The sequence below is a fragment of the Calonectris borealis genome, chromosome 5, assembly GCF_964195595.1.
Source record: "Calonectris borealis chromosome 5, bCalBor7.hap1.2, whole genome shotgun sequence".
NCBI classification, from domain to species: Eukaryota; Metazoa; Chordata; class Aves; order Procellariiformes; family Procellariidae; genus Calonectris; species Calonectris borealis.
The window spans coordinates 38964632-38991007 of NC_134316.1; the positions used below are offsets into that span (position 1 = coordinate 38964632).

General features: G+C 46.7%; 1 protein-coding gene across 8 annotated transcripts; it reads left to right on the top strand.

The window, feature by feature from the left end:
• Positions 1-65: 65 nt before the first annotated feature.
• Positions 66-24879, top strand: EXD2 (exonuclease 3'-5' domain containing 2). Of its 8 annotated transcripts, none has more exons than XM_075151930.1 (9): positions 66-475; positions 833-968; positions 14734-14990; positions 16040-16166; positions 16962-17287; positions 19589-19695; positions 19904-20039; positions 20755-21111; positions 23539-24879. In XM_075151930.1, the coding sequence occupies exons 3-9, from the start codon at positions 14776-14778 to the stop codon at positions 23753-23755; spliced, it is 1485 nt and encodes a 494-aa protein (XP_075008031.1). In that variant the 5' UTR covers positions 66-475; positions 833-968; positions 14734-14775; the 3' UTR covers positions 23756-24879. The 8 variants fall into 8 exon arrangements, with proteins under 8 accessions (XP_075008031.1, XP_075008027.1, XP_075008025.1 ...); XM_075151926.1 differs by lacking the exons at positions 66-475; positions 833-968 and adding exons at positions 11798-11975; positions 13399-13806; XM_075151924.1 differs by lacking the exons at positions 66-475; positions 833-968 and adding exons at positions 11799-11979; positions 13399-13806.
• Positions 24880-26376: the final 1497 nt, after the last annotated feature.

Sequence of the window (26376 nt, forward strand, 5' to 3'; positions counted from 1 at the left end):
CCGCTGGCTCCTCCCCGCTCCCCTCAGCAGCTGATCCTCAGCTGCAGCCCGCGCCTCCCCGCCGCTGCCGGCCCGGCTCTATAACGTCGCGCCGCCGCTTTTTAACTCGCTCCTGTAACGGCGCGGGGGGGGACGGATAAATTCGCAACTCCGAGGACCTGCGGGGGGACGTTTCCCGCCGCCGCTGCCCGCGGCCGCGTTGCGCTGCCTGAGGGGCGGCCCGGCCCGCCTGAGGGGCTTGCCGCCGCCAACGGCCCTGCGGCCGGCCCGGAGCGGGCGGGCAGGTGCTGCCGCGAGCCGGCGTCGTCCCCGATTGAGGTGAAGGGGAAGGGACCTCTTCGGAGCCACGGCCGGGCCGCCGTGGGGTGCGAGGGGAGCCCCGCGGGGTCCTGCGGACAACTCACCGGAGGGAGGCTGAGGAAAAAAACCCCCCCAAGTGCGTGCTGTTTGCAGTGGGGTTTGCCCGCCGTAAGTGGTGAGCGATTTCTGTGGGGTTTCCAAATACTCTGTCTTTAGAATTCTCTTGGCTTTTTTTCTTTAAGACAGTTTTTATGGGGCTCTCAGGGGTTTTACTGCTTGCTCTCTCCTGCTCCTGCCAGAGCAACACTGAAAATAGGAGGGTTCCCCCTTCTCAAGTGCTTAAGTAGACCTTTCTGCAGCCCCAGAAGACTGTTGCAAATACAGATTAATTTTCTTCTCTTACCCTTCGGTATCAACAAAACCCCAAAAGGCAGCCAGCTAAACGGGTGGAACGGCTCTGTGTTGTCCTTCACTGTTTTACAACACCCTAACCTGTGTGTTTGTGGAAGAAAAAACCTTTTGTCTTTCCCAGGACCCTGTCCCTCACCTGTGACGCCTCATGCTGTGTAAGACACAGGCGTGTCATTCGAAGAGTGATGGCCGTGAGGCGCAGCATGTAGCCCCCGTCCCACCTCGCAGTGCCTGGCCGCATACTCCCCGTGCACAAGGTGAGCGGTCCCAGACCTGCTGCTTGAAACTTTCAGGTCTGTATTTCCCCACAGGTGCAGGTGAACTCGCACCAGTACCTGGGGGAGAGAGAGTTTTCAGAAGGTGAGGAATTAGCCTGACAGTCCTGGCCTTCTCTTTGTGGAACTGCACCTGCTGGGAATTAGGAGTCTCCAAACTTTAAAATGAGCAAACAAAAAAAAAAAATCCTTCCTGACATAAACTGTGGTGTGGCAACATTATTGGGTACTGTTAGACTGCTGCCATGTTCCAGTGACAGCTTTTCAGTAGAAACTGAAATTATTTCATTACACAAAGTCAGCTAAGTGCTTTGGGATTCTTCTTGGCTAAGATTATAGAGAGAACATGAAATCCTATAAACCATGCTTTGTAGTTGACAACACTATAGCCTTACTTTTAACACATAACAAAAGAAAATAAACTTTTCACTCCTGATCAGAACAAAAAGAATATAAGAAAATGTAAAAAAAAAGTAAGAACGTTTCTTACATTTCAGCTTTTTATATAACTTTTTTGCATATGTGTTATCAATAAGTATAAATATCAGAAATTAATTAAAGGTATAATAATAATGAGAGGAATATCCAGACATAGTCTGCTAACTGTTTTCTGTTAGAATGATAATTAACAATGTTAATATTGAAGTGAAAACCAAGAACACTTAATCTCTTCTGCATCTGAGCTAAATGAATATTTTTTCTAGTTACAGTTGTGGAGGGCTAACTATTGCTATGTAACATGTCTAGCAAGCCTCAGTATAGAGAGGCAAAGACCCTGTCCATCATGATTTGTGTTTATTACCTTAGATTCAGATACAGGTAAATTGCACAGGTATAAATCGTATTTTATGGCTCTCTTGCTTGCATGCCATGAAATTCTGCGCCATTACAATTATATCAGAAACTGTTGCTCACTTCTGAATTCCCAGCATCGGTAAGTGGCGTTACATTTTTACCTATAGACTCTAAACTGACTCCATCAGTTTGTATTCCATTCTCTCCTCTATGATTTTCATACAGCTCACATCACCATATGATCTGAGAGCCTTCCAGAAATACATTACAGAATCACAGAATCGTAGAATGGTTTGGGTTGGAAGGGATCTGAAAGATTATCTAGTTCCAACCCCCCTGCTATGGGCAGGGACACCTCAAGTTGCTCAAAGCCTCATCAAACCTGGCCTTGAACACTGCGGCTGTCACTTTTGTCACATGTGGTTCATTTTCTCCTCTTTCCAAAAGTATTGTTCAGGTTGGATATCTTTGGTTTCTGTATTGAAATAAATAGGTGTAGGGGCCTTCCACTTGAAATGCAACACAATAAAATCTTCGGTGCTTTTTCGCCATGTTCTGCATCCAGTCTCTAGGAGAGCTGTGTACTTACATGGACAAATAGAACTAAAATTATTTCCTAAACCCCCAGCGCAGGATCTTCAGGAAAGATTTAACTGAGGGTTTTTTAAAGCACATCGGTAAGCAGTCAGAAAGATACCATGTCAGAAATTGAAAGAAAAATAATAGAAGATTGCCAGCCTTTTCTGCTAAATGCAATATTCTCTCACATGACTGTATAGGTTAAAAAAAAAAAAGTGTTGGTAAGCATTCTTTTCATTTTCCGATTCCTTTGTTTGAATTAATTTTGAAAATATATAACACCTAAGGAAATTATCATGACCTGTACTGGTAACATTTTCCTTTGAAAATAACGTGTTGCTGTGTTAATAATGCCAGAGTGCTGTAATCTCTTCAAAACACATAGGCTGTTGTCCTGAATCATGCTGAAGTAGCATCAATGAAGCATCTTTTTCTACTTTAATAGGAATTTTCCGCAGCTTGGAATGGAATTGAGGTATGGACAGTACTTAGTCAAACAGATTGAACTTCATCAAGTTACTGTTCTGTTGGACATGTAAGCTTAGCACACAGGGTCCTGTACTGAGACTGTTTGAATGTCACAGACCAAAGTGGATTGAGCCTGGCTGGACTCAATGGGCAGAGTAAGTCAGGGTCTGTTTGTACGCACTGCTTGGGCAGCTTAATTCTGTAGGATGTTTATAGTCTCCTCCATGCCTCAAAAGCAGCATGAAATAAAGCACAAAAAATGTTTTGATTGGAATTTTGACAAGTGGGCAATAGAGAGGAGGAGTCAACTGGAAAGGAAAAAGGAGATAATGAATAGGGCCGTGACTTTCTGTAGATGCTCTTGGAAATGGAGATGAGTAAATAATGTTTGATGCAATACAGAAATGGGAACTAGCAGAATGCTTCAAACAGAAGTGATGTGGTCAGAGTAATGATCTAGATAAACAATCTTGGGTTGTGGTTTCAGAGTTACTAATTCCAGGGCTGTGCACAGCCCAGTCTCCCATCAGTACTAAATTGATCTGGATCAGGTATGGCCATGGTGTCACATTGCTCTCACATTAGCTTCTGTCCATGCTACAGAGTTTTTGTTCTGCCTCTGGAAGGACTAACAATACCTGATCTGGTTTTAATGTCTGCTGGTACAAAATGATCCCTTTGACATTTCTTCTGAACAAATTTGAATTGGCAGAATGAGTTAAGTTGCATTAGTGATTTCCATTTGATGGCTGTGGCGTATTTGATCATTAATAGGAGGCCTACAGTCAACTTTACTGTATTGTCAGATCATGGCATTTACAGCAGTTAATGGGTGTTGTGTGACGCGCCAGGTATTGGTAGAGGTATTGGGCCAGTCTAGGTATGGAAGCAAGAGACCTAAACAAGGGTCTTAGTTGCATGGATGGACCAAAGGACTTTGTCTTAGAGATGCCGTCTAGAAGAAGTCTAAAATTTAGGTGTACCCTGGGTGCTAGGATCTACAAAGAGGTTTCAGTCAGACCTGACAGTTGACATACAAGCTTGAGTGGCAGGTAGACTGGTGATGTTATCCACAGGTATGCACAAAGCAGATACTACGAGGCCTTTCAGGGAAGAGAAAGAACCCTGTTCTAGCTCTGCTGAGCTTTAACTTCCTGCTAGTCATCCATAGGAGAGAGAAAAAGGCTATGATTTGAGTTTGGATAGAGGGAGATAGCTCTGGGGAAAGGAGCAGATCTGTAAATCATCTGCAGAGAGATGTTAGTTGTATTTGTATTTCAGATGAGATAACTCAGTGATAATGTGGGAGAATAAAAGGAGAAGACCAAGGATACAGCTCTGTGAGAGTCTGTCAAAGAACACTGGGAAGGAAGGCTTAAATAGATAAAAGGAACAGATTTTAAGTGAAGCATAGTTGATTGTGTCAGGTCAGGAGGATGAGATTTAAATACCTTTTTTTGAGCTTGTTGAACCTTTGAATGGGTTTCGTTAATCCAGAATGGAAATGGAGAAGTTTGGACACTGATAGTTAGATGTCCATGGAGCAAGTCTAGAAGTGACACAGAGAGAGAGAGAGAGAGAGAAAGAGAACGTGCGCAGTCATTAGAGAGGAAAGTGGGGCTGAGTCAAGGCTTTTATTCATTTGTTTATTTATACCATTTTTTGTTGTTAAGGGGAAATAGTCTTCTTGGTTTACCCGCCTTCTGTTTCTATGTCATGTTTTAGGCATATCATTTTTTAAAAATAATTTTGCTTGTGGAATTTATTTCCTCTAGTGGAAAGCAGATGGCTTCTGGGCTTTTCTCCTTTTGCTTACAGACCAGAAAGGTAGGAAGAACAAGCATTGTTCTCTCAAACGTCTCCCCTTGGGGCTGTTCAGCTGAAGATGTAGCTTTAACATGCAGCTGAGCCAATCTAATGACTTGTGGCCACTAAAAGGTGGCTTTCTTTTTCGTGGCTGTGTGTTCTGCCCTTTTCTTTGTGCTAATGCTGCTTCTTATTGGACCTGCTTGTCTGCGGTTTTACTGAGTTCATTTGGCTCATGGAAGTGTCTGAATGAGTGCCAAAATCAGCACAGCCTAGTCAGGAGTGTCCATTTGGGAGTGGAATTTTGGGAAATGGGGGATGTCACCTTCTCAGCAGCCATGAGGCCAACTTAGTGTGCCTTCTGGAACTGAACGACTCGAGAACGTTAAGCAGCTCTTCAAGAAATGGAATGGTAAAATTCTTCTCTATACCTACATAAGCAATGAAAGAGTTGGCAATTAATGAAGAAATATGTTGATGATGATGAATGTTAATACAACTCATCCTCATGGGATCAATCTGGCAGCTCATACCTCTGAGAGCAGTTTTTTCAGATTCTTTGCAAAACATGCAAACTCTGGCAGATCCCTGCAATGAGTTACTGCTGATTCATCTTTTGGCTTAGGATGTATTTTTACTGAGATCTGGCTCTATGGTGAGCTGTTTCAAGGAGCTAAACCAGAAGAAAACTATTTTTCGCTGTGCTAGCTTTCTGCTCGCTTAATTTCTTGAATCAAACTGGCACCAGTGTCTGCAAAAGTGAGGCAGTAGAATCAGGGTAATTCTGGGCAGTCTAGGTAGACTTTAGTAAAGCCTTTGACACTGTTTCCCACAGCATTCTTCTGGAGAAACTGGCTGCTTGTGGCTTGGATGGGCATACTCTTCACTGTGTAAAAAACTGTCTGGATGGCTGGGCCCACAGAGTTGTGGTGGATGGAGTTAAATCCAGTTGGCGACCAGTCACAAGTGGTGTTCCCCAGGGCTCAGTATTGGGGCCAGTTCTGTTCGATATCTTTATCAATGATCTGGATGAGGGGATCGAGTGCTCCCCTCAGTAAGTTTGCAGATGACACCAAGTTGGGTGGAAGTGTTAGAATCATAGAATCATAGAATCATACAGGTTGGAAAAGACCTCTAAGATCATCGTGTCCAACCGTCAACCCAACACCACCATGCCCACTACACCATGTCCCTAAGGGCCTCATCTACACGTCTTTTAAATACCTCCAGGGATGGTGACTCCACCACTTCCCTGGGCAGCCTGTTCCAAGGCCTGACCACTCTTTCAGTGAAGAAATTTTTCCTAATGTTCAATCTAAACCTCCCTTGGCGCAACTTGAGGCCATTTCCTCTTGTCCTATCGCTAGTTACTTGGGAGAAGAGACCAACACCCACCTCGCTACAACCTCCTTTCAGGTAGTTGTAGAGTGCGATGAGGTCTCCCCTCAGCCTCCTCTTCTCCAGGCTAAACAACCCCAGTTCCCTCAGCCGCTCCTCATAAGACTTGTGCTCCAGGCCCTTCACCAGCTTCGTTGCCCTCCTCTGGACGCGCTCCAGCACCTCCATGTCCTTCTTGTAGTGCGGGGCCCAAAACCGAACACAGTATTCGAGGTGCGGCCTCACCAGTGCCGAGTACAGGGGCACGATCACCTCCCTGCTCCTGCTGGCCACACTAGTTCTGATACAGGCCAGGATGCTGTTGGCCTTCTTGGCCACCTGAGCACACTGCCGGCTCATGTTCAGCCGGCTGTCAACCAGTACCCCCAGGTCCTTTTCCTCCGGGCAGCTTTCCAGCCACTCTTCCCCAAGCCTGTAGCGTTGCCTGGGGTTGTTGTGGCCGAAGTGCAGGACCCGGCACTTGGCCTTGTTGAATCTCATACAGTTGGCCTCGGCCCATCGATCCAGCCTGTCCAGGTCCCTCTGCAGAGCCTTCCTACCCTCCAGCAGATCAACACTCCCGCCCAGCTTGGTGTCGTCTGCAAACTTACTGAGGGAGCACTCGATCCCCTCGTCCAGATCATTGATGAAGATATTGAACAGGACCAGCCCCAGTACTGAGCCCTGGGGAACACCGCTCATGACCGGCCGCCAACTGGATTTAACTCCCTTCACCACAACTCTCTGGGCTTGGCTGTCCAGCCAGTTTTTTACCCAGCGAAGAGTGCACCTGTCTAAGCCGTGAGCCGCCAGCTTCTCTAGGAGAATGCTGTGGGAGACAGTGTCAAAGGCCTTACTGAAGTCCAAGTAGACCACATCCACTGCCTTTCCCTCATCCACTAGGCGGGTCACCTGGTCATAGAAGGAGATCAGGTTGGTCAAGCAGGACCTGCCTTCCATGAACCCGTGCTGGCTGGGCCTGATCCCCTGGTTGTCCCGGACATGGCTCGTGAGCGCCCTCAAAACGAACCGCTCCATGATCTTCCCCGGCACCGAGGTCAGGCTGACTGGTCTGTAGTTCCCCGGATCCTCCCTCCGGCCCTTCTTGTAGATGGGAGTCACATTGGCGAGCCTCCAGTTGTCCGGGACCTCCCCAGTTAACCAGGACTGCTGGTAAATGATGGAGAGCGACTCGGTGTTGATCTGCTTGAGGGTAGGAAGGCTCTGCAGAGGGACCTGGATAGGCTGGATCGATGGGCCGAGGCCAATTGTGTGAGGTTCAACAAGGCCAAGTGCCGGGTCCTACACTTGGGTCACAACCCCATGCAACGCAACAGGCTTGAGGAAGAGTGGCTGGAAAGCTGCCTGTTGGAAAAGGACCTGGGGGTGCTGGTCGACAGGTGGCTGAATATGAGCCAGCAGTGTGCCCAGGTGGCCAAGAAGGCCAATAGCATCCTGGCCAGCAGGATTAGGGAAGTGATTGTCCCCCTGTACTTGGCACTGGTGAGGCCGCACCCCGAATTCTGTGTTCAGTTTTGGGCCCCTTGCTACAAGAAAGGCATTGAGGTGCTGGAGTGTGTCTGAAGAAGAGCAACGAAGCTGGTGAAGGGTCTAGAGAACAAGTCCTATGAGGAATGGCTGAGGGAACTGGGACTGTTTAGCCTGGAGAAAAGGAGGCTGAGGGAAGAACTTACCGCTCTCTACAACTACCTGGAAGGAGGTTGTAGTGAGGTGGGTGTTGGTCTCTTGTCCCAAGTAACAAGCGATAGGACGAGAGGAAATGGCCTCAAGTTGCATCAGGGGAGGTTTAGATTGGACATTAGGAAAAATTTCTTCACTGAAAGGATTGTCAAGCACTGGGACAGGCTGCCCAGGGAAATGGTTGGGTCGCCATCCCTGGAGGTATTTAGAAGACGTGTAGATGTGGTGCTTAGGGTCGTGGTTTAGTGGTGGACTTGGCAATGTTAGGTTAATGGTTGGACTTGATGATCTTAAAGGTCTTTTCCAACCTAAATGATTCTAAGAATGCCTACAGGTAGAAGGGGGAAGCAGAATTGCCTTTTTAACAAGAGCTAAACCTTCTGTCCACCTTGTTGCAGTGTGAAAGTCTACCTTTAGGATGTGGCTTCACAGTTGATTGATCTAATTCTGACTTTTTGATGAAAGAAGCAGTCCTTCTGCCTCCTTGGTATCAGCTCCGTTAAAACAAACCTTGCTTAAAATGACTTGTTTGAATATGTAGTCACAGGGTTACTAGCATCGACACAAGGAATGTAAATCACATTAGGAGTTGAAATGCAAGTTTGGCTTTCTTCTGTAGCTTGGGATGGGGCCCCAAATAGAGTGTTATTAATGAGGTAGTGGGGACTACACGCAGCTCTCTGCTCATTGTCTGCTAATAGCAATTTAAGTCTTGACTGGAGCCTTTTTCCTTTGATATTCCACGATCATTGATTTTTCCTTTGAACACTGAGTCATTTACCCTAGTCTTCTCCCTGTTAAAGGATAAGCAAATGTGATTACAAATTTTTTTTTTTTTTCTGTGATCAGCAGAACAAGCGAAGCCTGCTTTCCTATGGACTTGTCCTGATGTGGCACTGCTGTGTGGATTCTCTTATGTATATTAAGCAGTGTCTGCACACGCTTGCCATTTTATCAGTGACAGCTTTCTTAGGGTCTGTTTCATCGATCTGGCTTTGCATTTCACAGAAGCTACCTTTGTACAAATTTAGATGGAATTGGGCAATGGCTTAAACATGCTTTTTTGGCAAGGAAAGGGGGGAAGAAGGGGGACCCACAGGCAGAAACACCAACAGACAGTGTAATTGCATAAGCCTTCTTTCCTTAGGAAATCAGGCTAAAAATGAGTCTTTTGACAGAGACCTCTGCAGATATCTCGGATCAGGCTACAGAGACAGGAAGAAAAGTAAATCTTGCTGTTTACCATGTAAAGGCTTCCAGGTACCTGCTGCAACAGATTTCTCATAAGTAAGGCTAAGCCAGCAGTTGGTATTTACTCACTCGGTTACCTTCTCATCTTCAGCAATGTCCCCATCAGGCTTTGGGAACTTGTTTTTTTGCCAAAGTGCACTCATGCATCAGTTGCTTTCATTTATTTTTAATTTAACCTTTATACTTGAATAAATGGCTATGTAGGTAGTAAGACAAGCTGTTAAAGAGACTTGTGGTTTACAGGACTCAGTTTATGCTAGTGATGGCATGAAAAATAAAGGCTTTAAATGCAGCCAAGGATACAATACTGTTACTGTAGAAAAGCTAGATTCTAGCTAGATTCTAGGGTTCCATTATTAAGCATCTTCTCTGTGAGACTTTCACTGTGTAATAAATGCTGAGGTATTGTTTTTCTCTCTTTTGTAACTTTACACTAAACTCCTATTACCTTCAAAACTAAAATAAACAATTTGTAAAAGGAAAAACTGGCCTATTTCAGATTTCTGGGCAGATGCCAGTTTATTACAAATGGGTCCAGCTACAAACAAACTTTGCAGGTTTGTTCAGATTTGGTTGCTATTCTGAGCTCATCTTGAGCTCTGATGGAGTCCTCTTACAAATGCCTTGCCTAACCCCTAACAGGGCAGCTGGATCCTGGAGCCCAGCCACATCGGCTTCTTGGGTCTCCTTCCAGGCACTTGGGCCTTGAAGTAAGTCTGTTGTGTCCACAGATGTTAACTTTTTTCCTTGAACTAGTTTACAGCTGGATCAGTTCCTGATTCTCTGACCCTGTCATTACAGAAATGCTGGTGCTGGAGCAAGGGAGCAGAGAGCGAGCAGTCAATCAGGTTGAACAGGAAATGTGGGATTAGCCTTCCAAGTGGCGATCCAGGTACATTGGGGGATGTGAAGGGAGGAGGGAGGGAGGGAGAGAAGGAGGGAGAACATGTTCATCTGACTGTGGAAACTCAAGTTATAGCCAGACCCCTCCAGCTTTTTCTCCTGAGCATGCATGTGATGCACTTTTCTCCTGACCATGAGTTTCAGAGTAGCGCTGGCTCCTGCTCAGTGACCTCCATTTCAGCTGGTCAGCTGTGTCTGGTGCATCGGATCATAGGGGATGGACGGAAAAGCTGTGGCCGCGTTGTGACTGTATGGGAGATGCAGACCTTCTCTGTAGAGGAGAATGAACCAGAGACAAGATGTGGGAGTTGCTGCAGCGTGTGAGATTGCAATGCCTTGTAACCCCCATTGGATAAATATAAAAATTTCTTCACTGTAGAGCAAGATCAAGGGTCTTTGCAGAAAGACTTTATTGTACAGAAGCTGTAACTCTTGGGTATAAAGCATTTGTATGTTCAAAATACAGACACAAGCTTTCCTGATGTGACCCCACCACCAGTGAGACCTGACGTGATTGCACCATCCTGGGCTTAGACCAGGTCCGTATAAGAAGCAGCTGTTTAAGCTTTAATGGCCTGGTCATCTTATTTCTTGAGGGAGAGGGCCTTATTTGCTCAAAGAAGCGTTCTTCTGGAAACCAACTGTGTGCCTTATTTGCTCAAAGAAGCGTTCTTCTGGAAACCAACTGTGTTCCTTGTTTGCTATCAATTAGCTCCTACCTCATTCCCGAGTTTAAAAAAAAAAGGGGTGGGGGGGAAAGCAAGCATTCACCAGCAGACAGAAAAAATACTGCTGCTATAGAGATTTTTCTCTGATGACAGCCATTAGCTGCTTTGTTGCACCCCTCGGACAATCTGTCTGCTAAATGCCAAGTCTGCTAGGGAGATCCTCCTAGCCTGATGATTACATTACAAGTAGCAAAGTTAAAATAAAATTTGATGCTGTCAAATTGTCAGAGGGATTTAAGGCAATATTTCCTGTGTTTTCAATGTCCCTTTCAAACAGATGCAGCTAGCTGGGATTCTAACAGCACAAAAATTGGGAAATACTGAGAATTGCAAAGGAATTGGCAGAAATTGGGTGCTCAGATCTCTTTCAGTTGCAATGGAATTTGGGCTAGAAACTTGTTTGCTTTTTGACAGTCTTGGCCTCAAAACCTGATGGTGGTAACCCTCAACACGGCAGCTGGCTGTACAGTCACTGTCTGTGTGTTGTGGTGTGTTAGTTCTAATGTTCATACTTCTTCCCCACACATGAGCTTTGCCGTAATTATTCATCTGTTAAACTCTTAATCCTTTCCACTGGATTTATCCCTTTCTGTTTTCTTCCAGTTTGCCACTTTGGAGATGGCTGCAATTTGCTTTTAATTTTCCGGCCTGCCTTTGTCCTTCACCTTCTGCAGCCTGTTCCCTGGCTCCCGCTTCGCTTCCCCAGCGCCGAGGCCTCCCGCTGCCGCCCGAGGAGGTGGGCAGCGCTGGCTGCCAGCGGCCGGCTGCAACCCCCCGGCCACAGCCGCGCTACTGCTTGCTGATCCAGGCCTCCTCGCTGCGAACAACAGCCCCTGTCACTTCAAACGTCTTCTAAAAGGAGCTCGCTTTGCAATGTTTTTGTTAGCAGCTGATACCACACGAGTGTTCTTTGAGGTGGTATCCCCGGTTGAACGCTAACGCCTGCCCAGGGACTCGGCCGTGGCCACCGCAACCCCGCCACCTCCCGCTGCTCCCGCGCGGAGCTGCGAGCACCGGCCCGTCTTCGGGTCGCCGCCCCGAGCGTCCTGCCGCCCCGGCAGCGGCGAGACAACCACACAGGCGCTCCTCGGGTACGAACGGGGGCCCTGAGTCACCAAGGTGGCAGCACACGCCTTTCGCGGAGCATCCGGGCAGGGCAGCCCGGAGGCGCCCCGGGCGCTGCAGGCCAGGCCGGTACCGACAGCCGCCGCGTGCCCTGCCTCAGCCGCCCGGCCAGCAGCTGCCGTACAACATGGCGCCGCCCGCCGCCCGCTCGTACTGCCGGGAAGGAGGAAGCGTCCGCCACTCTAAGCCTCCCGGTGTGCGCGGCGACTATCCCGCGGGGGGTTCCTGCTCCTGGAGGCAACCGTTCTGCGGAGACGCAGGTAGCAGGCGGGCAGGTGGGCGCCCCGGCGGGGCGCCCGCGGGCCGGGCGGCGGCGCGGCAGGGGCCGGGCGGGGAGAGGTTGCTGCGCGCATCCCGGGGGCGGGCCGCGCCGGCAGGTACCCTAGCTGCGCAGGCCGGTGGGCCCACGGCCTCCCCGGCCGGGCCCTCGGCGCTTCCCGCCCGCTCGCCCGCTCGCTCCGCGCGGGGGCGGCACCCGGGCCTCTTCCCGGTAAAGCCCCGACCCAGCCTGAAACGGGCAGCGCCTTCGCCCTGGTGCTAAGGGGAGCTGCGGCCCGCCCCTACCTGCCCCCATCCCGCCGGGCCTGCGGGGCGGCCTAGAGGAGCGCTCTCTGCTCTCCCCGGGGGGCCTGCGGCGGCCCGGCGCCGGGTCCCTGGCCTGGCCCCGCGCGTCGCCCTTGGCGCACCGCTGCCCCCGGGGCCGCTGCCGGCCGCGCGCCTTCCCACGGCGGGCGGCCTAGGCCTCCTCGGCCCGGCCGGCCTCCCCGCGCACCGCGCTGGGGCTGAGCGGGGGCGGGATGGGGGAGTCCGCACAAGCGGGCTGCCTGGGATCACAGGGCCGCGGCCTGCACCCGCATCCCCCGGTTCCCAAAGAGGTAGCAGCTGGTGGAGCGGCGGGGGAGAGGCCACAGGTGGGGTGGCCCTCGTTGCTTTCGGTCTCCTCGCTCGGTTTAAGAAGTGAGAGTACATCACCTGTCGCAGGTGTCCGTGCCCACGCTCCCAATGCTGTTAGCGGTTGCGCAGGGCTGTGGCAGCACCGACGCCACAGCTTCTGCTGGTGCCGAAGAGCGCGTAAGGGCAGACCTTTAAAAATAACGGGGCGGGTTGGGGAGATGGGGACGCAGGACTGATTTCAGTTTACTGAAAGGGGAGCTAGAAAGCTGTGTTATAAATAGATGCTGCTGCTTCTTTAGGGCTTTTCAATGCCTGAAGAGCCATTTGACCTTAGTATGGATGTGAATGTAACGGACAATACCTACTATTTACTAATGCATGAATGGACATGCTTGTTCTGCAGTAGTTTCGTCTTGTCCTTGTTTAGGTTGCTCTGGTTCCAAACTGTGCTAAAAGAGGTTGATAATAGCCCTGACTAGTTGATTTTTGGAATATCAGAGTTTGTGGAAGCATCCAGTTGCACCAGTATAAATCAATGGATTCCCTTTAAGGTTTTTGGTGGTGTGATCAACAGCAGCATTCAGTCTCCTGTTACTGCCCAAACCACCACTGCAGCAGTCTGTTCCCTCACCCCCAGTCTATCAAAGTGGGACTCGGTCCTTTTTCTGTCAGGATCGCAAGTTGTGGCTAGAACCTTGGTATGATACCACTGCCTGTATTTAATACCTCTAAACACATTTCATTAAGTTGTCTTTAATTTCCACCTCTCTCATTTTTCTTTGCAGGCCATGATAAAATCCTACAATGCCGTTTTGAGTGGGTGAAGTGAAGGGGGGAAAAAGGGGATTAAAAAAATGCCCAAGCAAACAGCAGTGACGATTACTTTGGCGACCCTGCTGGGTGTTGCAGTGGGGGGCCTGGTTTTGTGGAAAGCAGCCCAGCGTCGGAAAGGAAAAGCATGCTGTAGTAGTCGGCGAGAGGAAGCAGTTATAAACTCGGGAGATGAGAAACTGATTAAGGCAGAGGATAAGGAGGTGCTTTCCTTCTTCAGATCTCCCACCTTTTCCTGGGTAGAGAGGACCCTTGGTGCAGACATAGTGATAGTTTCAGAGCAGGAGGAGTGGGGTCGTGTTGAACCTTTGCTGAAGAAGGAGCTGGAGAAGTGGCCAGTGCTTGGAATTGATTGTGAGTGGGTGAGTGATCAAGAAGCGCCTCTCCTTTAGATTGCAAATTGCAACGGGAAATCATTGAGGATGGAGTGAATCCCTTTGCTTAAATGGATACAACAGGACTGACTCTTGAAACTGCCTGTGTGATTATCTGTCATGACAGCAGTGAAGTAGCTGCTAATTTTGATTATTTTCACGTTTAAGCGTGCTGACTGTAAGTTTTTAATTCGCTAGTTGTATTTGTTTACTGAACTCCTGTGATAAATCGACTATACTAAACATAGTGATAATTGTATGGCTAAATATAGCGTTATGTGCTTTGTATAATATCGATTTAAACGTGATTTACTAGAAGTAGCTTGGGTTTACACTATTTTAAATCCAGCTACATACTTAAGAAACAATTTCGTAAGAATAATAAATCCAAAAAGGAGGATAATACTGACATGTAGATATAACTCACTGAGACTACCAGAAAGCAGAGTTCCTCTTTCCGCTTGGACGTTTGCCTGTGTGAACTCTCAAAACAGGCTTTGAGTAATTTTTAAAGCCTGGCTTTGCCATTATTTTGGCTGGAAATTTATTCACCCCACAGTCATTAGTATAAGCCACAGTTAAACAATGTGTTTGCCATAAACATTGATGTGGGTGGCTTTGTGCTGATGTGGATTAAGAAATGTGTCTGATTTCTTCCATCAGCTCAGCTATGAGGGGGAAGGGTGAAAGGGGAAAAGTTTCTCTTGTAGGAGTGTGGCAAGAAGTAACTTGGGGACAGTAATACTGTGAAACAGATCATGTAATTTGCAATAAAATTTTAGAGATGTGTAACAATACTTGACTGTATAAACTGAAGATATTTCCTGTCTTCAGTGGCCTCTTTTGCGATTTGTCCCAGCTCCAGTATTGCTAATGATACTGTAACCCAGACTCTGATTTTTGTCTTTACTTCAGGTATCTGTGGAGGGAAAAGCAAATCCTGTATCCCTCCTACAGATGGCTTCTTCCAGTGGCCTCTGCATTCTTGTTCGGTTGCCCAGGCTTGTTGCCAGCGGACAGACTATCCCAAAGACCCTGTTGGACATCATGGCAGATAGTGCTGTGTTGAAAGTTGGGGTAGGATGCTGGGAAGATGCTTGCAAGTTACTTCATGATTATGGTCTTCCAGTCAAAGGGAGCGTGGATCTCCGGTATTTAGCCATGAGACAGCGGTAAGTGTCTGAAGACAGACGCAGCTCTGTTTGAGGCATCGTTTGAGTTGGAAATATTTTAAGAGTAATTTGCATGTTCTGAATGATACCAGGCAGGTAGGTCTGGAGTACTCAGGGTGGTTTTAGAGCATGGGCATAGACAGCTGCAGCCCAAGAACATGTCATGCTTCTGTTCTATGGTCTTAATGGAAATGAAATCTTCATGAAGATTTCATATGCTAATTGTGTCTGTTAGTCTTCTCATGCAATACCCATGTGGACTTTTCTGAGTATCATGCTGTAGCTTGCAAGAAGTCCAGGCACAGTGATGTAACGCGGTGAGAATGATCACCATGTCAACAGGTGTTTGAATACACTGTCTAGAAGTATGGGGTAAACATGCCAGGGGCGCATAAGTGGAACTGTTGAATTACAGGATTTCTTGAAAAATGACTAAAATACACCATCTCTAATTTTCTCTTTTAACAACAATGCTTCCATTAAAAGGTTACAATTATGATGCCATTTTCTCATCCTTCATTCTTCCCAAAATAAAATGTTTTACTTGGGAATATTTGTCACATACAGTCTATGTATGCCTGGGTGTCATTAGTGAGCTGGGGCATGGATTTGCTGACCTGATGGTGCCTTTTTATCAATGAGGATGGACTAATTATCTCTAGTGGCCAGGATTCCTCTGAGTCATTCCTGGCTCTCATGCTCCTCATGAATCCCTGCGGCAGGTGGTCCATCACTCTGATAGACCTCTTTAGTTCAGAAGTGGGTAGTTCAGAGCCAAACCGAAGCCTTAAATGTTACCAACTCCCAGCCTTGCCTGTTTTGCGTATTGCAGGCACTAGATAATTACTAAATCTAGAAAGGACATTTTAGCGGAGGGGGCGGGAGAGGGCCTGTAAAGCTGACAGGCAGCTGTGTGCTGTTTCAGTGGGAGTCATGCGTCATGTGCATTGTGTTCTGGCAGGTTCAGGGTGTGTGAGGCCATCCATATTTGCATGGGTGTATAGTTTCATTTTTAATATGTTTGTTTCACTTTCTTTGTTAAACTGAAGGAAGGATCTACTTCACAACTGCCTTAGCCTTAAGTCTTTAGCTGAAAAAGTCCTGAGCTGTCCGCTTGACAAGTCTCCTCGTGTGCGTTGCAGCAACTGGGAGGCAGAAGAACTGACACAGGATCAGGTGTGTCTTCCACTTCAACTTAGTGTTTTGGGAGGAAAAGCAACCTTCTTAGTAGAGAAGAGATATTACAATAGGGACATCTGAGTTTTGTCTCAAAACCTTGTGTATGACTGTGGTCTGAAGTTGATTTCAGACTCTGTGTCCGCGTTTTGCTCCTTTTCCGTGAAGATAGTTTTCTGTTACTCTCCGTGGATTCTTGACCCTTGTTTTCCTTTAATCCTGAAAGGTCTATAAGGCAAGATCCCTTGAAGAAGTGTTTGTGCACCCAAAACCTCACTTTTTTACTATTTTTTTTTCTCCAATCTCTAGCAGTCAGTGCAATATAAGAGAGACACCCTGGAAACCTTGTTAACCATCTTTAGACCATTATGATTTCCCTGATAGCTCACTTTCTTTACAGTCATGCTGCAGATGTCTACAAAATCAGTGACCGGTAGAGGGAGTGACAGGATAAATAACCACACTGAATATTTGTAGACAGTGTATCTACACTGTAGACAGTGTAGTTAGGGAGGGCTTGGTGGGGCAGGAGGGTGTTTGAGACCTGACTGACCTGAATTTTTTTCAGCCCCTTGCAGTTCCTGGGGGCACCTACAAGTATTTCAAGTCTGACTGATCCTAAAAATGTGGGGTGTGGTGATGTTATGAAGATGTCACTCAAATGCCAGAACTTTGCATGAACTTCAAAAGGAAATAAATCCAGCTTCTGGCTTTACTGTACCAAGTGTTAAAGACTGATAATGTTTGGGAGTGTTTGCTGTTTGTCAGTATCTCCATGTCTACGCTTTTCTGCAGGTTCTCTATGCTGCTAGGGATGCCCAGGTCTCAGTGGCTCTGTTCCTCCATTTGCTGGGATTTGCCAGCCTCCCTGCTACATCTCAAGGTGAAAACTCTGTCGCTGCTTGGGAAAAAGCACTGGGTAAATGCCGGGGCCTGGTGGATATCCCATTTAGAGGAAGAAGGAGTGGCAGCACAGGAGAGGAGAAGAGTGGAGAGGGACGCTCCCCTCAGAAAACAAAGAATCGGAAATCTTCGGTGAATGGCCAGCCCTCTGGCAGTCAACAAGTGAGAGATCCTCGGAGGCAGAAGCGAAAGCCTCTGGGTGTGGGATATTCTGCAAGGTAAGCCTATGAGCACGTTTTACTCCTTGCGCTGCAGATGGAAAATTTTGAATGACGCCTCATGCTCTACTCATTCAACGAAGTGGTTAATACGAGCTAGGAAAGGAAACACAGGACCTAATAGTCATGGGAGCCAGATCCTGTTTCTGTTTTCCCTGTTTCCCTCTAGTGGTATTGAAAGTGGGGGCAGCACTTGGGTCTGTACTAGGTCGTGAGCAGGTTGAGGGGTTGTCTTCAGCTTTTGCCTTTCCTTCTCCTATGGAGGCATTAGCTGGAGAGCAGAGTCCCAGCAGGAGGCGGTTGGCTGTCTGGGTGGCATTTACTGCCCCAACAGCTGTGTCCTGTCTCCTCCAGGGAAAAGGTGGCAACTGCATAGCGCTTGTCCTGTGGGCAGGATCTGCTGTTTGTACTGTGCTGCCCCAGGTCGCTGTGGCCACAGAGATGTCAGGGTACTGAGCAGAGCTGAAAGCTAAGGTTAGGAGGGGTGAGAGAGGTTATGTGAGGTGCCAGAGGGCACAGGAAGGAACAGTTTGTGAAAGCACTGCACTTCTGTGTTGGCCAGGGCGAGAGAGGAGGGAACGGTACTACTTTGGCCTTGCAGGGGCAGCTGTTGCTGGATTCAGGATCCCCGTCCCATAGGCCATTTTTGTGGAGCAAATCCTAAATTCTTATGGCCTTTTGCTAATGAAAGTTCAGTTGTTTTTAAATGAAAACAAGTTGGAGAAATCTCTTTAAGCTCAGTGCAGTGGAAGATGTGGAGAGCTAGTATGTTTGGTTTTGTTCGGGTACAATCTAATAAAATTAATCACATGGATGTAGGAACTAAAATTGTCTGTGATTACCATTTGGAAAGAAAAACAGACATTTTAGTATTTGTTTTCTCCTTTTCAAGTTTATTGGATTGGCAATGAAGGCATTTTAATGCAGTCAATAATATTGATTTCATTAGCAGTCATTAATGGTATTGTGTTGTACACAGTGAGTCCCTTCAGATTTTTTTTTTTTCAATTGGAGCCTGTGTCATACAAAACAGAAGGACTGCACCTCATGGGAGGATTAAAATTTAAACAAAATTGCATTCCAAGCTAAATTGAGATCTCCTCATATTTGTTTGTTTATTTATTTATTGTTTTTAACTGCGCTTGACTTAATGAGAGATTTGTAGACTCGCTGTTTTTTACAGTATCTCCAGCAGTCTGGCTCTGGTCTGTAATAAGACTGGATGTGATTTCAAAAGTCCTTTTCCACTCTTCCTTTCTTTAAGCCTGTTTAGTTTTAATGTTTATTCATTTAGAGTTGGGAAGTACTCAAATTATCATGGTGATTGAGCTGAACTGCTGATGCTCAGTGGAAGGAGACCTCCTTTATCATTATTGTTTTGTTGGTTTTTTTCCCCCATGGACCTCAGAAGAAATCCTTTTGTCAGATTACATAGCCTGTGAATCAACCTTTTTAGCTGGTAGAGCTCTGCTGAGTACTTATTTATATGATCTTGCTGAAAAGAAAGGAAGCTTTTCCACAGCGTATTGTGTCATGTCTGTCTCCCTGGCCAGTTCCTCCCAGGTGCTCCCCAAGCCCAGCCTGCTCTGCTCTTCAGTTTTGTTTGAAGGAGGTTGGCAGAGCAAGGAAATGTTTTCTGCAAAACAGAGCCCTTCCACACGCTGCCACAAACCACCAGAGACTGCTCAAGCAGGACTTTTTGCCACTGACTAAGGTTAGGTGCCTGTGTTTCAGAGGGCCACAGCTCAGCTTCATTGTTGATGGACTCGTGTTTGGGTTCCCAGTGCTCCAAGAGCTTTTTTGTAGTGTTTCTCTTGGATGAATGAAGTAATTGCTGTTCACACTAAGTTTTAGAAAAGTCGTCTTAATAAAATGCTAAAACACAGGCTTAGGCAGCTGCTCCTTGAAATTGCCTTGCCTGTAAGTTGGCACTCTCTTTTAGCTTAGTCCTAGCTCATCATCCTTCTTGACTTCGATTCTCTTTTGTTTTCTAATGTAATTTTTTTTTTGAAAATGCTATCATCTTTGATGGCATCTCTTGAAAACTGGGATTCAGAGTTACAATTCTATTGGCAGCAGGAGAGCAAAGATACCTTTGGTGAACTCCAGGTAAGTTTTTAGATGTTCTGCTTCCCTTAGCAGCAGCCTGTGCAGTGCTCAGCAGCCTTAAGTGTGTGTTTAGGGGCACTCCTGTGATTTGGAGGAGGCTGCATGAATTGCAGTGTGGAACGCATGGCTATAGAGAGCTCTGGGGTTTTGGCATGCTATTATAGTTGCTGTAATGCTGCCCTCGTTGCACAGAAAATCTCCACTGTACGACAACTGCTTCCTGCATGCACCGGATGGACAGCCCCTGTGCACTTGTGATCGCAAGAAGGCTCAGTGGTATTTGGACAAGGGGATTGGAGGTGAGCACACCAATTTTCCTGTTGGTATTTGAAATACAGGGGTTTTTGCCTTGTTTCTTAGATAACTGGGCATGGATTTTTTGTATCCTTTCTTATTGGAAATACTGTTGGGGATTCACTAGGGTGACTCCTATGTTTTAGCATTGTTATTTTAGCTTTCAAATACGAATTTGTCTTGAATATTCTCTATTTGCCTTTACCCTTTCAGAGCTAGTTAGCACAGACCCATTTGTTGTGAAGCTGCGGTTTGAGCCTTCAGGACGTCCCGAGTCTCAGGTTGATTATTATCTGACAGTCAAAGAGAACCTGTGTGTTGTATGTGGCAAGCGAGAGTCCTATATCCGGTGAGTTTAGTGGGATAGGAGAAAAATGCGTCTTTTAAAACAGGACTGAGGTCTGCATCTAGTTTGGCATCCAGAAGCTTGGTTAGTGGCCTGAAACATCATGCTTGTTCACGTCCTGGATGGTCTATCACTATTTGAGTGCTTTGTAGTCGTATGTGTCTGGGTAAGTTTGACACTGAACAGGCCAAGCCTGGTCATTGGAGAGAGCAAAGCATGTGGAACGTGTATGTGCTGCAGTTTGAATGACAGGGGGCAGCAGTATGCTAACACACACTGTTCTGATGGCATCCCCTTCTGAAAATAGCTGCACTATTCCTTCCACTACTTAATCCTTATATGTGTGAAAGATTTAGGTGAGCCTGAAGCCCATGAGGTCACAAAGGGTGAGATTTTTGTCTTTGCAGCTGCTGCTTCTCATAGTGCATTGCTTTTGCTGCTTTTTTGGTTTTTTAATAGTATGAATCCTTTCTTTTTAATTGAAAGCAATGATTTTTTGGAAGGGGGGGGGAAAAGAGAAATGCAGAAAACCTGTGGAGAGAAGTACAAATGAAAAGAAGTTGCAGAACCTATTGCTGCACTGAGGGTCCTGACCCTGGTGATCTTTGTTTTTCTGGACTTTTAATATTAGTTGACCCTTTGTGGGCCAGGAAGAAGAGGAACTGGGGAGTAGCAGCTCCAGGTGGATGTAATGAGCTGGCTGGTTTGTCTTCCCTAGGAAGAACATTGTTCCTCACGAATACCGAAGACATTTCCCCATCCAGATGAAGGACCACAACTCCCATGACGTGCTCCTACTCTGCACATCTTGCCATGCCATCTCCAATTACTATGACAACCACCTCAAGCAGCAGCTGGCTGAGGAGTTTGGTGCCCCCATCGGCTCTGAGGAAGGCGTGCGTCTGCTGGAGGACCCCCTGCGCAGGCAAGTGCGCTCGGGGGCCCGAGCCCTGCTGAATGCAGACAGTCTGCCTGACCCCCGAAGGGCAGAACTTCTGCAAAGCATCAAGGACTTCTTTAACACAGAGGCAGTCACCCCAGAGATGCTCCAGGAAGCAGCTGGTCTGGAAACCAGGTATATAAGCCCATTAAGTAGATGTAACATTTTAATCATTTATGTTAACACGCAAGTTTAACAAAAAGTTGTCTACACACAGAGCCTTGGGTAAATATTACTGCAGCAAAATAAAAGAAAATCTACCAGGATCACACATGCTGACTTTCCTCCCCCTCCAACTTTTTAATGAAAATAAGACAAAACCCATTGCTGGTCTCCTTGGGATATTGATGTATCTTCCCTAAAATAATGGTGTCAAGGAGTGTCTGAATTTGAGACTACTAGGAGTTGATCTGCACAGGAAAAACGAGCTTCTAAAAGCGTAACTTTATCATTTGTATAAGCCTGCAGAGTCTGGATTTATAGTACTTTGATACATTTAACTAGAAAGCAAGGATAGGAAGAAGATAATGGTCTGTGCTGTAGCCTAAGACCCTAAGCAGACAAGCCCACTCTGCATTTCTTACTGTGTTTTTGTTTACTCCTTTCTCCCCTGAACCCAGCAGTGGTCTGTGAACTGCAGCTCTTGTTTCTTCCCCTCTTCCCTTTCTCTTCCATCAATCTCCTTCTGTTCTTGCTCTCCATATTCCCCTCCACTACTTTATACAACCAGGGGATCAGGCCCAGCCAGCACGGGTTCATGGAAGGCAGGTCCTGCTTGACCAACCTGATCTCCTTCTATGACCAGGTGACCCGCCTAGTGGATGAGGGAAAGGCAGTGGATGTGGTCTACTTGGACTTCAGTAAGGCCTTTGACACTGTCTCCCACAGCATTCTCCTAGAGAAGCTGGCGGCTCACGGCCTAGACAGGTACACTCTTCGCTGGGTAAAAAACTGGCTGGACGGCCGAGCCCAGAGAGTTGTGGTCAACGGAGTTAAATCCAGTTGGCGGCCGGTCACGAGCGGTGTTCCCCAGGGCTCAGTTTTGGGGCCGGTCCTGTTCAATATCTTCATCAATGATCTGGACGAGGGGATCGAGTGCTCCCTCAGTAAGTTTGCAGACGACACCAAGTTGGGCGGGAGTGTTGATCTGCTGGAGGGTAGGAAGGCTCTGCAGAGGGACCTGGACAGGCTGGATCGATGGGCCGAGGCCAACTGTATGAGATTCAACAAGGCCAAGTGCCGGGTCCTGCACTTCGGCCACAACAACCCCAGGCAACGCTACAGGCTTGGGGAAGAGTGGCTGGAAAGCTGCCCAGAGGAAAAGGACCTGGGGGTGCTGGTTGACAGCCGGCTGAACATGAGCCGGCAGTGTGCTCAGGTGGCCAAGAAGGCCAACGGCATCCTGGCCTGTATCAGAAATAGTGTGGCCAGCAGGAATAGGGAGGTGATCGTGCCCCTGTACTCGGCACTGGTGAGGCCGCACCTCGAATACTGTGTTCAGTTTTGGGCCCCTCACTACAAGAAGGACATGGAGGTGCTGGAGCGCGTCCAGAGGAGGGCAACGAAGCTGGTGAAGGGCCTGGAGCACAAGTCTTATGAGGAGCGGCTGAGGGAACTGGGGTTGTTTAGCCTGGAGAAGAGGAGGCTGAGGGGAGACCTCATCGCACTCTACAACTACCTGAAAGGAGGGTGTAGCGAGGTGGGTGTTGGTCTCTTCTCCCAAGTAACTAGCGATAGGACAAGAGGAAATGGCCTCAAGTTGTGCCAAGGGAGGTTTAGATTGAACATTAGGAAAAATTTCTTTACTGAAAGAGTGGTCAGGCCTTGGAACAGGCTGCCCAGGGAAGTGGTGGAGTCACCATCCCTGGAGGTATTTAAAAGACGTGTAGATGAGGCCCTTAGGGACATGGTGTAGTGGGCATGGTGGTGTTGGGTTGACGGTTGGACACGATGATCTTAGAGGTCTTTTCCAACCTGTATGATTCTATGATTCTATGATTCTATGATTCTTTTGAAGGACAGATCAGGGAGGGAGACTGAAAGACAATCATATCAGAAGTCTCCTCTCTTCCTCTTTCTCAAAGGCTCCCAAATATCTTTTCTTAACTAGTATCTGGTCTCTGTCTGCAGGAAGTCAGTATTTTCTTCTTGTTACGCTCACTGTTTTTGTAATGTGCCAATGTTACAACTCGGAACCTATCCAGGCAGGGAATTCAGTGGCAGGATCAGAGCTCTGGAGTGTCATATGGTTCTTGCCTTGAGAAATTTGCAGTCTGTCTCCTGAGGAGCTTGTAATGGACTTTGAGAGCTTTGTTTAGTATTGCTATAAAAGAACAACACTTTCTCAGTTCAAAGAAGCCAGCTTCCCAGTGTAACTGTGTTCCAGAAAGCAGTCTGGCATTGAAGCAAAGCTTAAAAGTCTCCCTCCTGGTTAGCTTACCATGTGTCTTTAATTAAACTCCGCAGCTGAAAGTATCTTCAGTGTCTTGCTGTTCATTGTAGCCAGGTCTAGAGTCTGACAGTGGGCTTGTGTGAAAATAAACTCTGCTTGTGTCCTGGCAGGATCTGCAATGAGAGCTACATGCCACATGGGCTGAAGGTGGTGCAGTGTTTTGCTAAAGGAGGCCTGCGCTCCCTTATGCAGTTGGAGAGACGCTGGCGGCAGCATTTCTTGGACAGCATGCAGCCCAAGCACCTCCCAGAGCAATGGTCAGTGGACCATAACCACATGAAGCTGATCCGAAAGTATGGGGAGGATCTTCAGATCGAGTTGTCGTGAGACTAACTTCCTAGATAGTGACTAATGGACATATGTAACTGAAGGTGGAAGGACTGTTTTTATTTCCATGTCTCCACTAACATCTGGACCTGGGGTTGCAAACAGGCAGCAGTGGATCTGCCAGATTTGGCATTTTATAGAGTTAAATCCGTTGACTTGAATTTTCAGGTGGTTTGGAATTTTTGATCCTAGTCTGTCACTGACTAGTTCAGTGCGAGAGTGATATGCTAAGGCAACTTGTCTTCTCAAAGTGACTATGGAGAGTTATTTTCTACCCCCTCGGATGGCTGATGCCTCCAGACCATCTCTCTCAACACAAAGCACAATATATGAACGTTTCCGGGTTTTCCAACAGATACATCTGCGCCCTTAGCTGCACCTTGAGAGTCTCCTGATAAACGTCTTGGCTTTCAGTGCAGTTGTACTTATATGAGTTCTTCTCAGAGAAGACTCCCTGCCAGAGAGAGATTCCTTGTTTGGAAGTGGCAAAGAAACCTTACCTTTTTTTGCAGATTCTGAGCTGTATCAGCATTGCATATAGGCCTCAGTGAGTTTCCTGGTGGCAGGTGCCTGATGAGAAGCAACACTCTGACTCCGGCCGTATGGAAGCACCCATGTCAAGTCTTTTTTTAAACAGCTTCCAGCAACACACAGTCTATAAAAAATGTTATTTCCTACTTCCACTTGTTTATCATGAATAGCTCTTCGTGGGTACCTTTTCATATCAGACTGAAATGGGGTCAGGTGTCTGGGATGAGAGGAAACAAATTTTATTTAAAGACCAGCGTCTTTTAAGAGGTCAGACCACGTGTTTGGAAAATCTGGTGTTCTGTTCCTGGATTTGACGTGTGTGGTGGTGAGCAGGTCATACTCTCTCCATGCCTGTTTCCCTGTCTCTAAAATGGGACTAATAATACTTACCTATCTCACAAGGGTGTTGTGAGGCTTAATTAATTCATGTTTTTGTAAAATGCTTTGAAAATATAAGTTAGCGTGTGCTAGTTATAACTGTTGTTTTTTAAAATGTGCTGCTGCCTGACTTTCTTAAATATTCATGTTTTTTGCCTGGTGCTAGACCTTAGTTAAATATAACTTTTTAAAAATACATACCCCTTTCTGTGAAATTGCTTTTGATGATTTTGATTGCGTGAGATTGCGTGCTTCTCCTGAATGATGAAGCTATGCTCAACTTTTATAGGTCTCTGTAAAGAAGATTCAGTAAAACCCTGAAATCATACTTCACACTACTGTGTGAACTGTATAGCACAGTTGACCCATATTTTATTATAACATTTGGGCAGAATCGTGGACCTGCTGTGATCATGGCTGAAACTCTCCCTTATTAGATAATTCACAAAATTTCACAGGCCAGGGGTCAAAAACCTGTTTGTAGCAGAGACTGAGATAAGTGGGAGCCATGGAGAAATGATACATGAATGCCATCCCAGAGGAGCTGCAGTAGCGGCCCGAGCACAAGGAATCAAAGATGCATGATAAATACTACTTATCACAGAGCTGCAGATGAGACCATTTTCATTATAAGGGCAATTTTATTCCTTTCCTGTACCACTGACAGGTCTTAACAAAAACCGATCTAGCAAAATGCGTTCTGCCTCTGTGCTCATTCACACAACTGATTGTAATCTCAGCAAGAACCTCCTGTCTACAGCAGCAGCTTGGATATAACTATTTTTCTCCAAAGCATTTTGAGCATGTGTTCAGATAGTGCTATCTCCTATCTTTAGTGTCATCTGATCAGGGTGGCTCTTTGCATGGCTCAGGAACTCCTTTTCAGCAATCAGGAGTACAAGGTGTCCATCTCACTTCTTCATTCTGCTTTGGTTTTCTCCCTTTGTTCTGATGCAGGAACTCCTGATACAGCTGTCCTTGTTTAATGGAACCGATGGGCTGACCACAGGGCTGCTGTCTTTTCTGTTTGTTGAGACAAGAAAATGACGTTGAGACAAGAATTGGACTACAGGTCCTCTAAATTTAAGGAATCAGTGGTATCATTGAAGAGTTTTGTGGGTTTTTTTTTCCAAATCACTTGTTCAGAAATAGAAATTCGCAAGGAAAACTTCTTTCATAAATATTTTCTTAACTAAGATTCGTTGTTGTTTGTAAGATATCCTTAACTTGCATCATTTTAAGTCAACCTGAAAGAGGAGGGGAAGCAGTATATTTATTGTGCAGAAATAGATTATTTTTATACGATTATGGTTTTAAATTTTCTGCCAGACTATAGGTAAAACTTTTGTGTATGTCTTCATCGCTAATTGTTACATTCAGTAAAAATTTGCTCTTTTACCAGACTTACCACTATTGAAGCTCTTTTTTCCTTTTTCACATGCCTGCTTTTTCTCTTCTTTCCCTGTGTCTTACCCTGTCCTTGTGAGTCCATCATTCCTTACAGTAACACCTAGACCTCACCCTCTGAGTTTCCCTTTCCAGTGCCTTCCTTGATCTGTCTGTCAGAGATCAGCCGTGGAAGAGCCCGTGCGGGCAGCAGTACTGTACTTCCAAGCAATGCGATAGCAAGTTTGCTCATGTATGCTTGAATTGTTGTTCTGACGCTCTCGGTGGATTCAGGTGCCGTCCTTGGCCTGGTCGTGTTGGTTGGT

Excerpts from the sequence above, each read along its gene's own strand:
- EXD2 (XM_075151926.1), top strand. The coding sequence starts at position 13,468 with ATGCCCAAGCAAACAGCAGTGACGATTACTTTGGCGACCCTGCTGGGT. Across the intron at positions 14,991-16,039 it reads TATTTAGCCATGAGACAGCG|GAAGGATCTACTTCACAACT; the intron begins GTAAGTGTCTGA and ends GTTAAACTGAAG. Across the intron at positions 19,696-19,903 it reads TTTGGACAAGGGGATTGGAG|AGCTAGTTAGCACAGACCCA; the intron begins GTGAGCACACCA and ends TTACCCTTTCAG.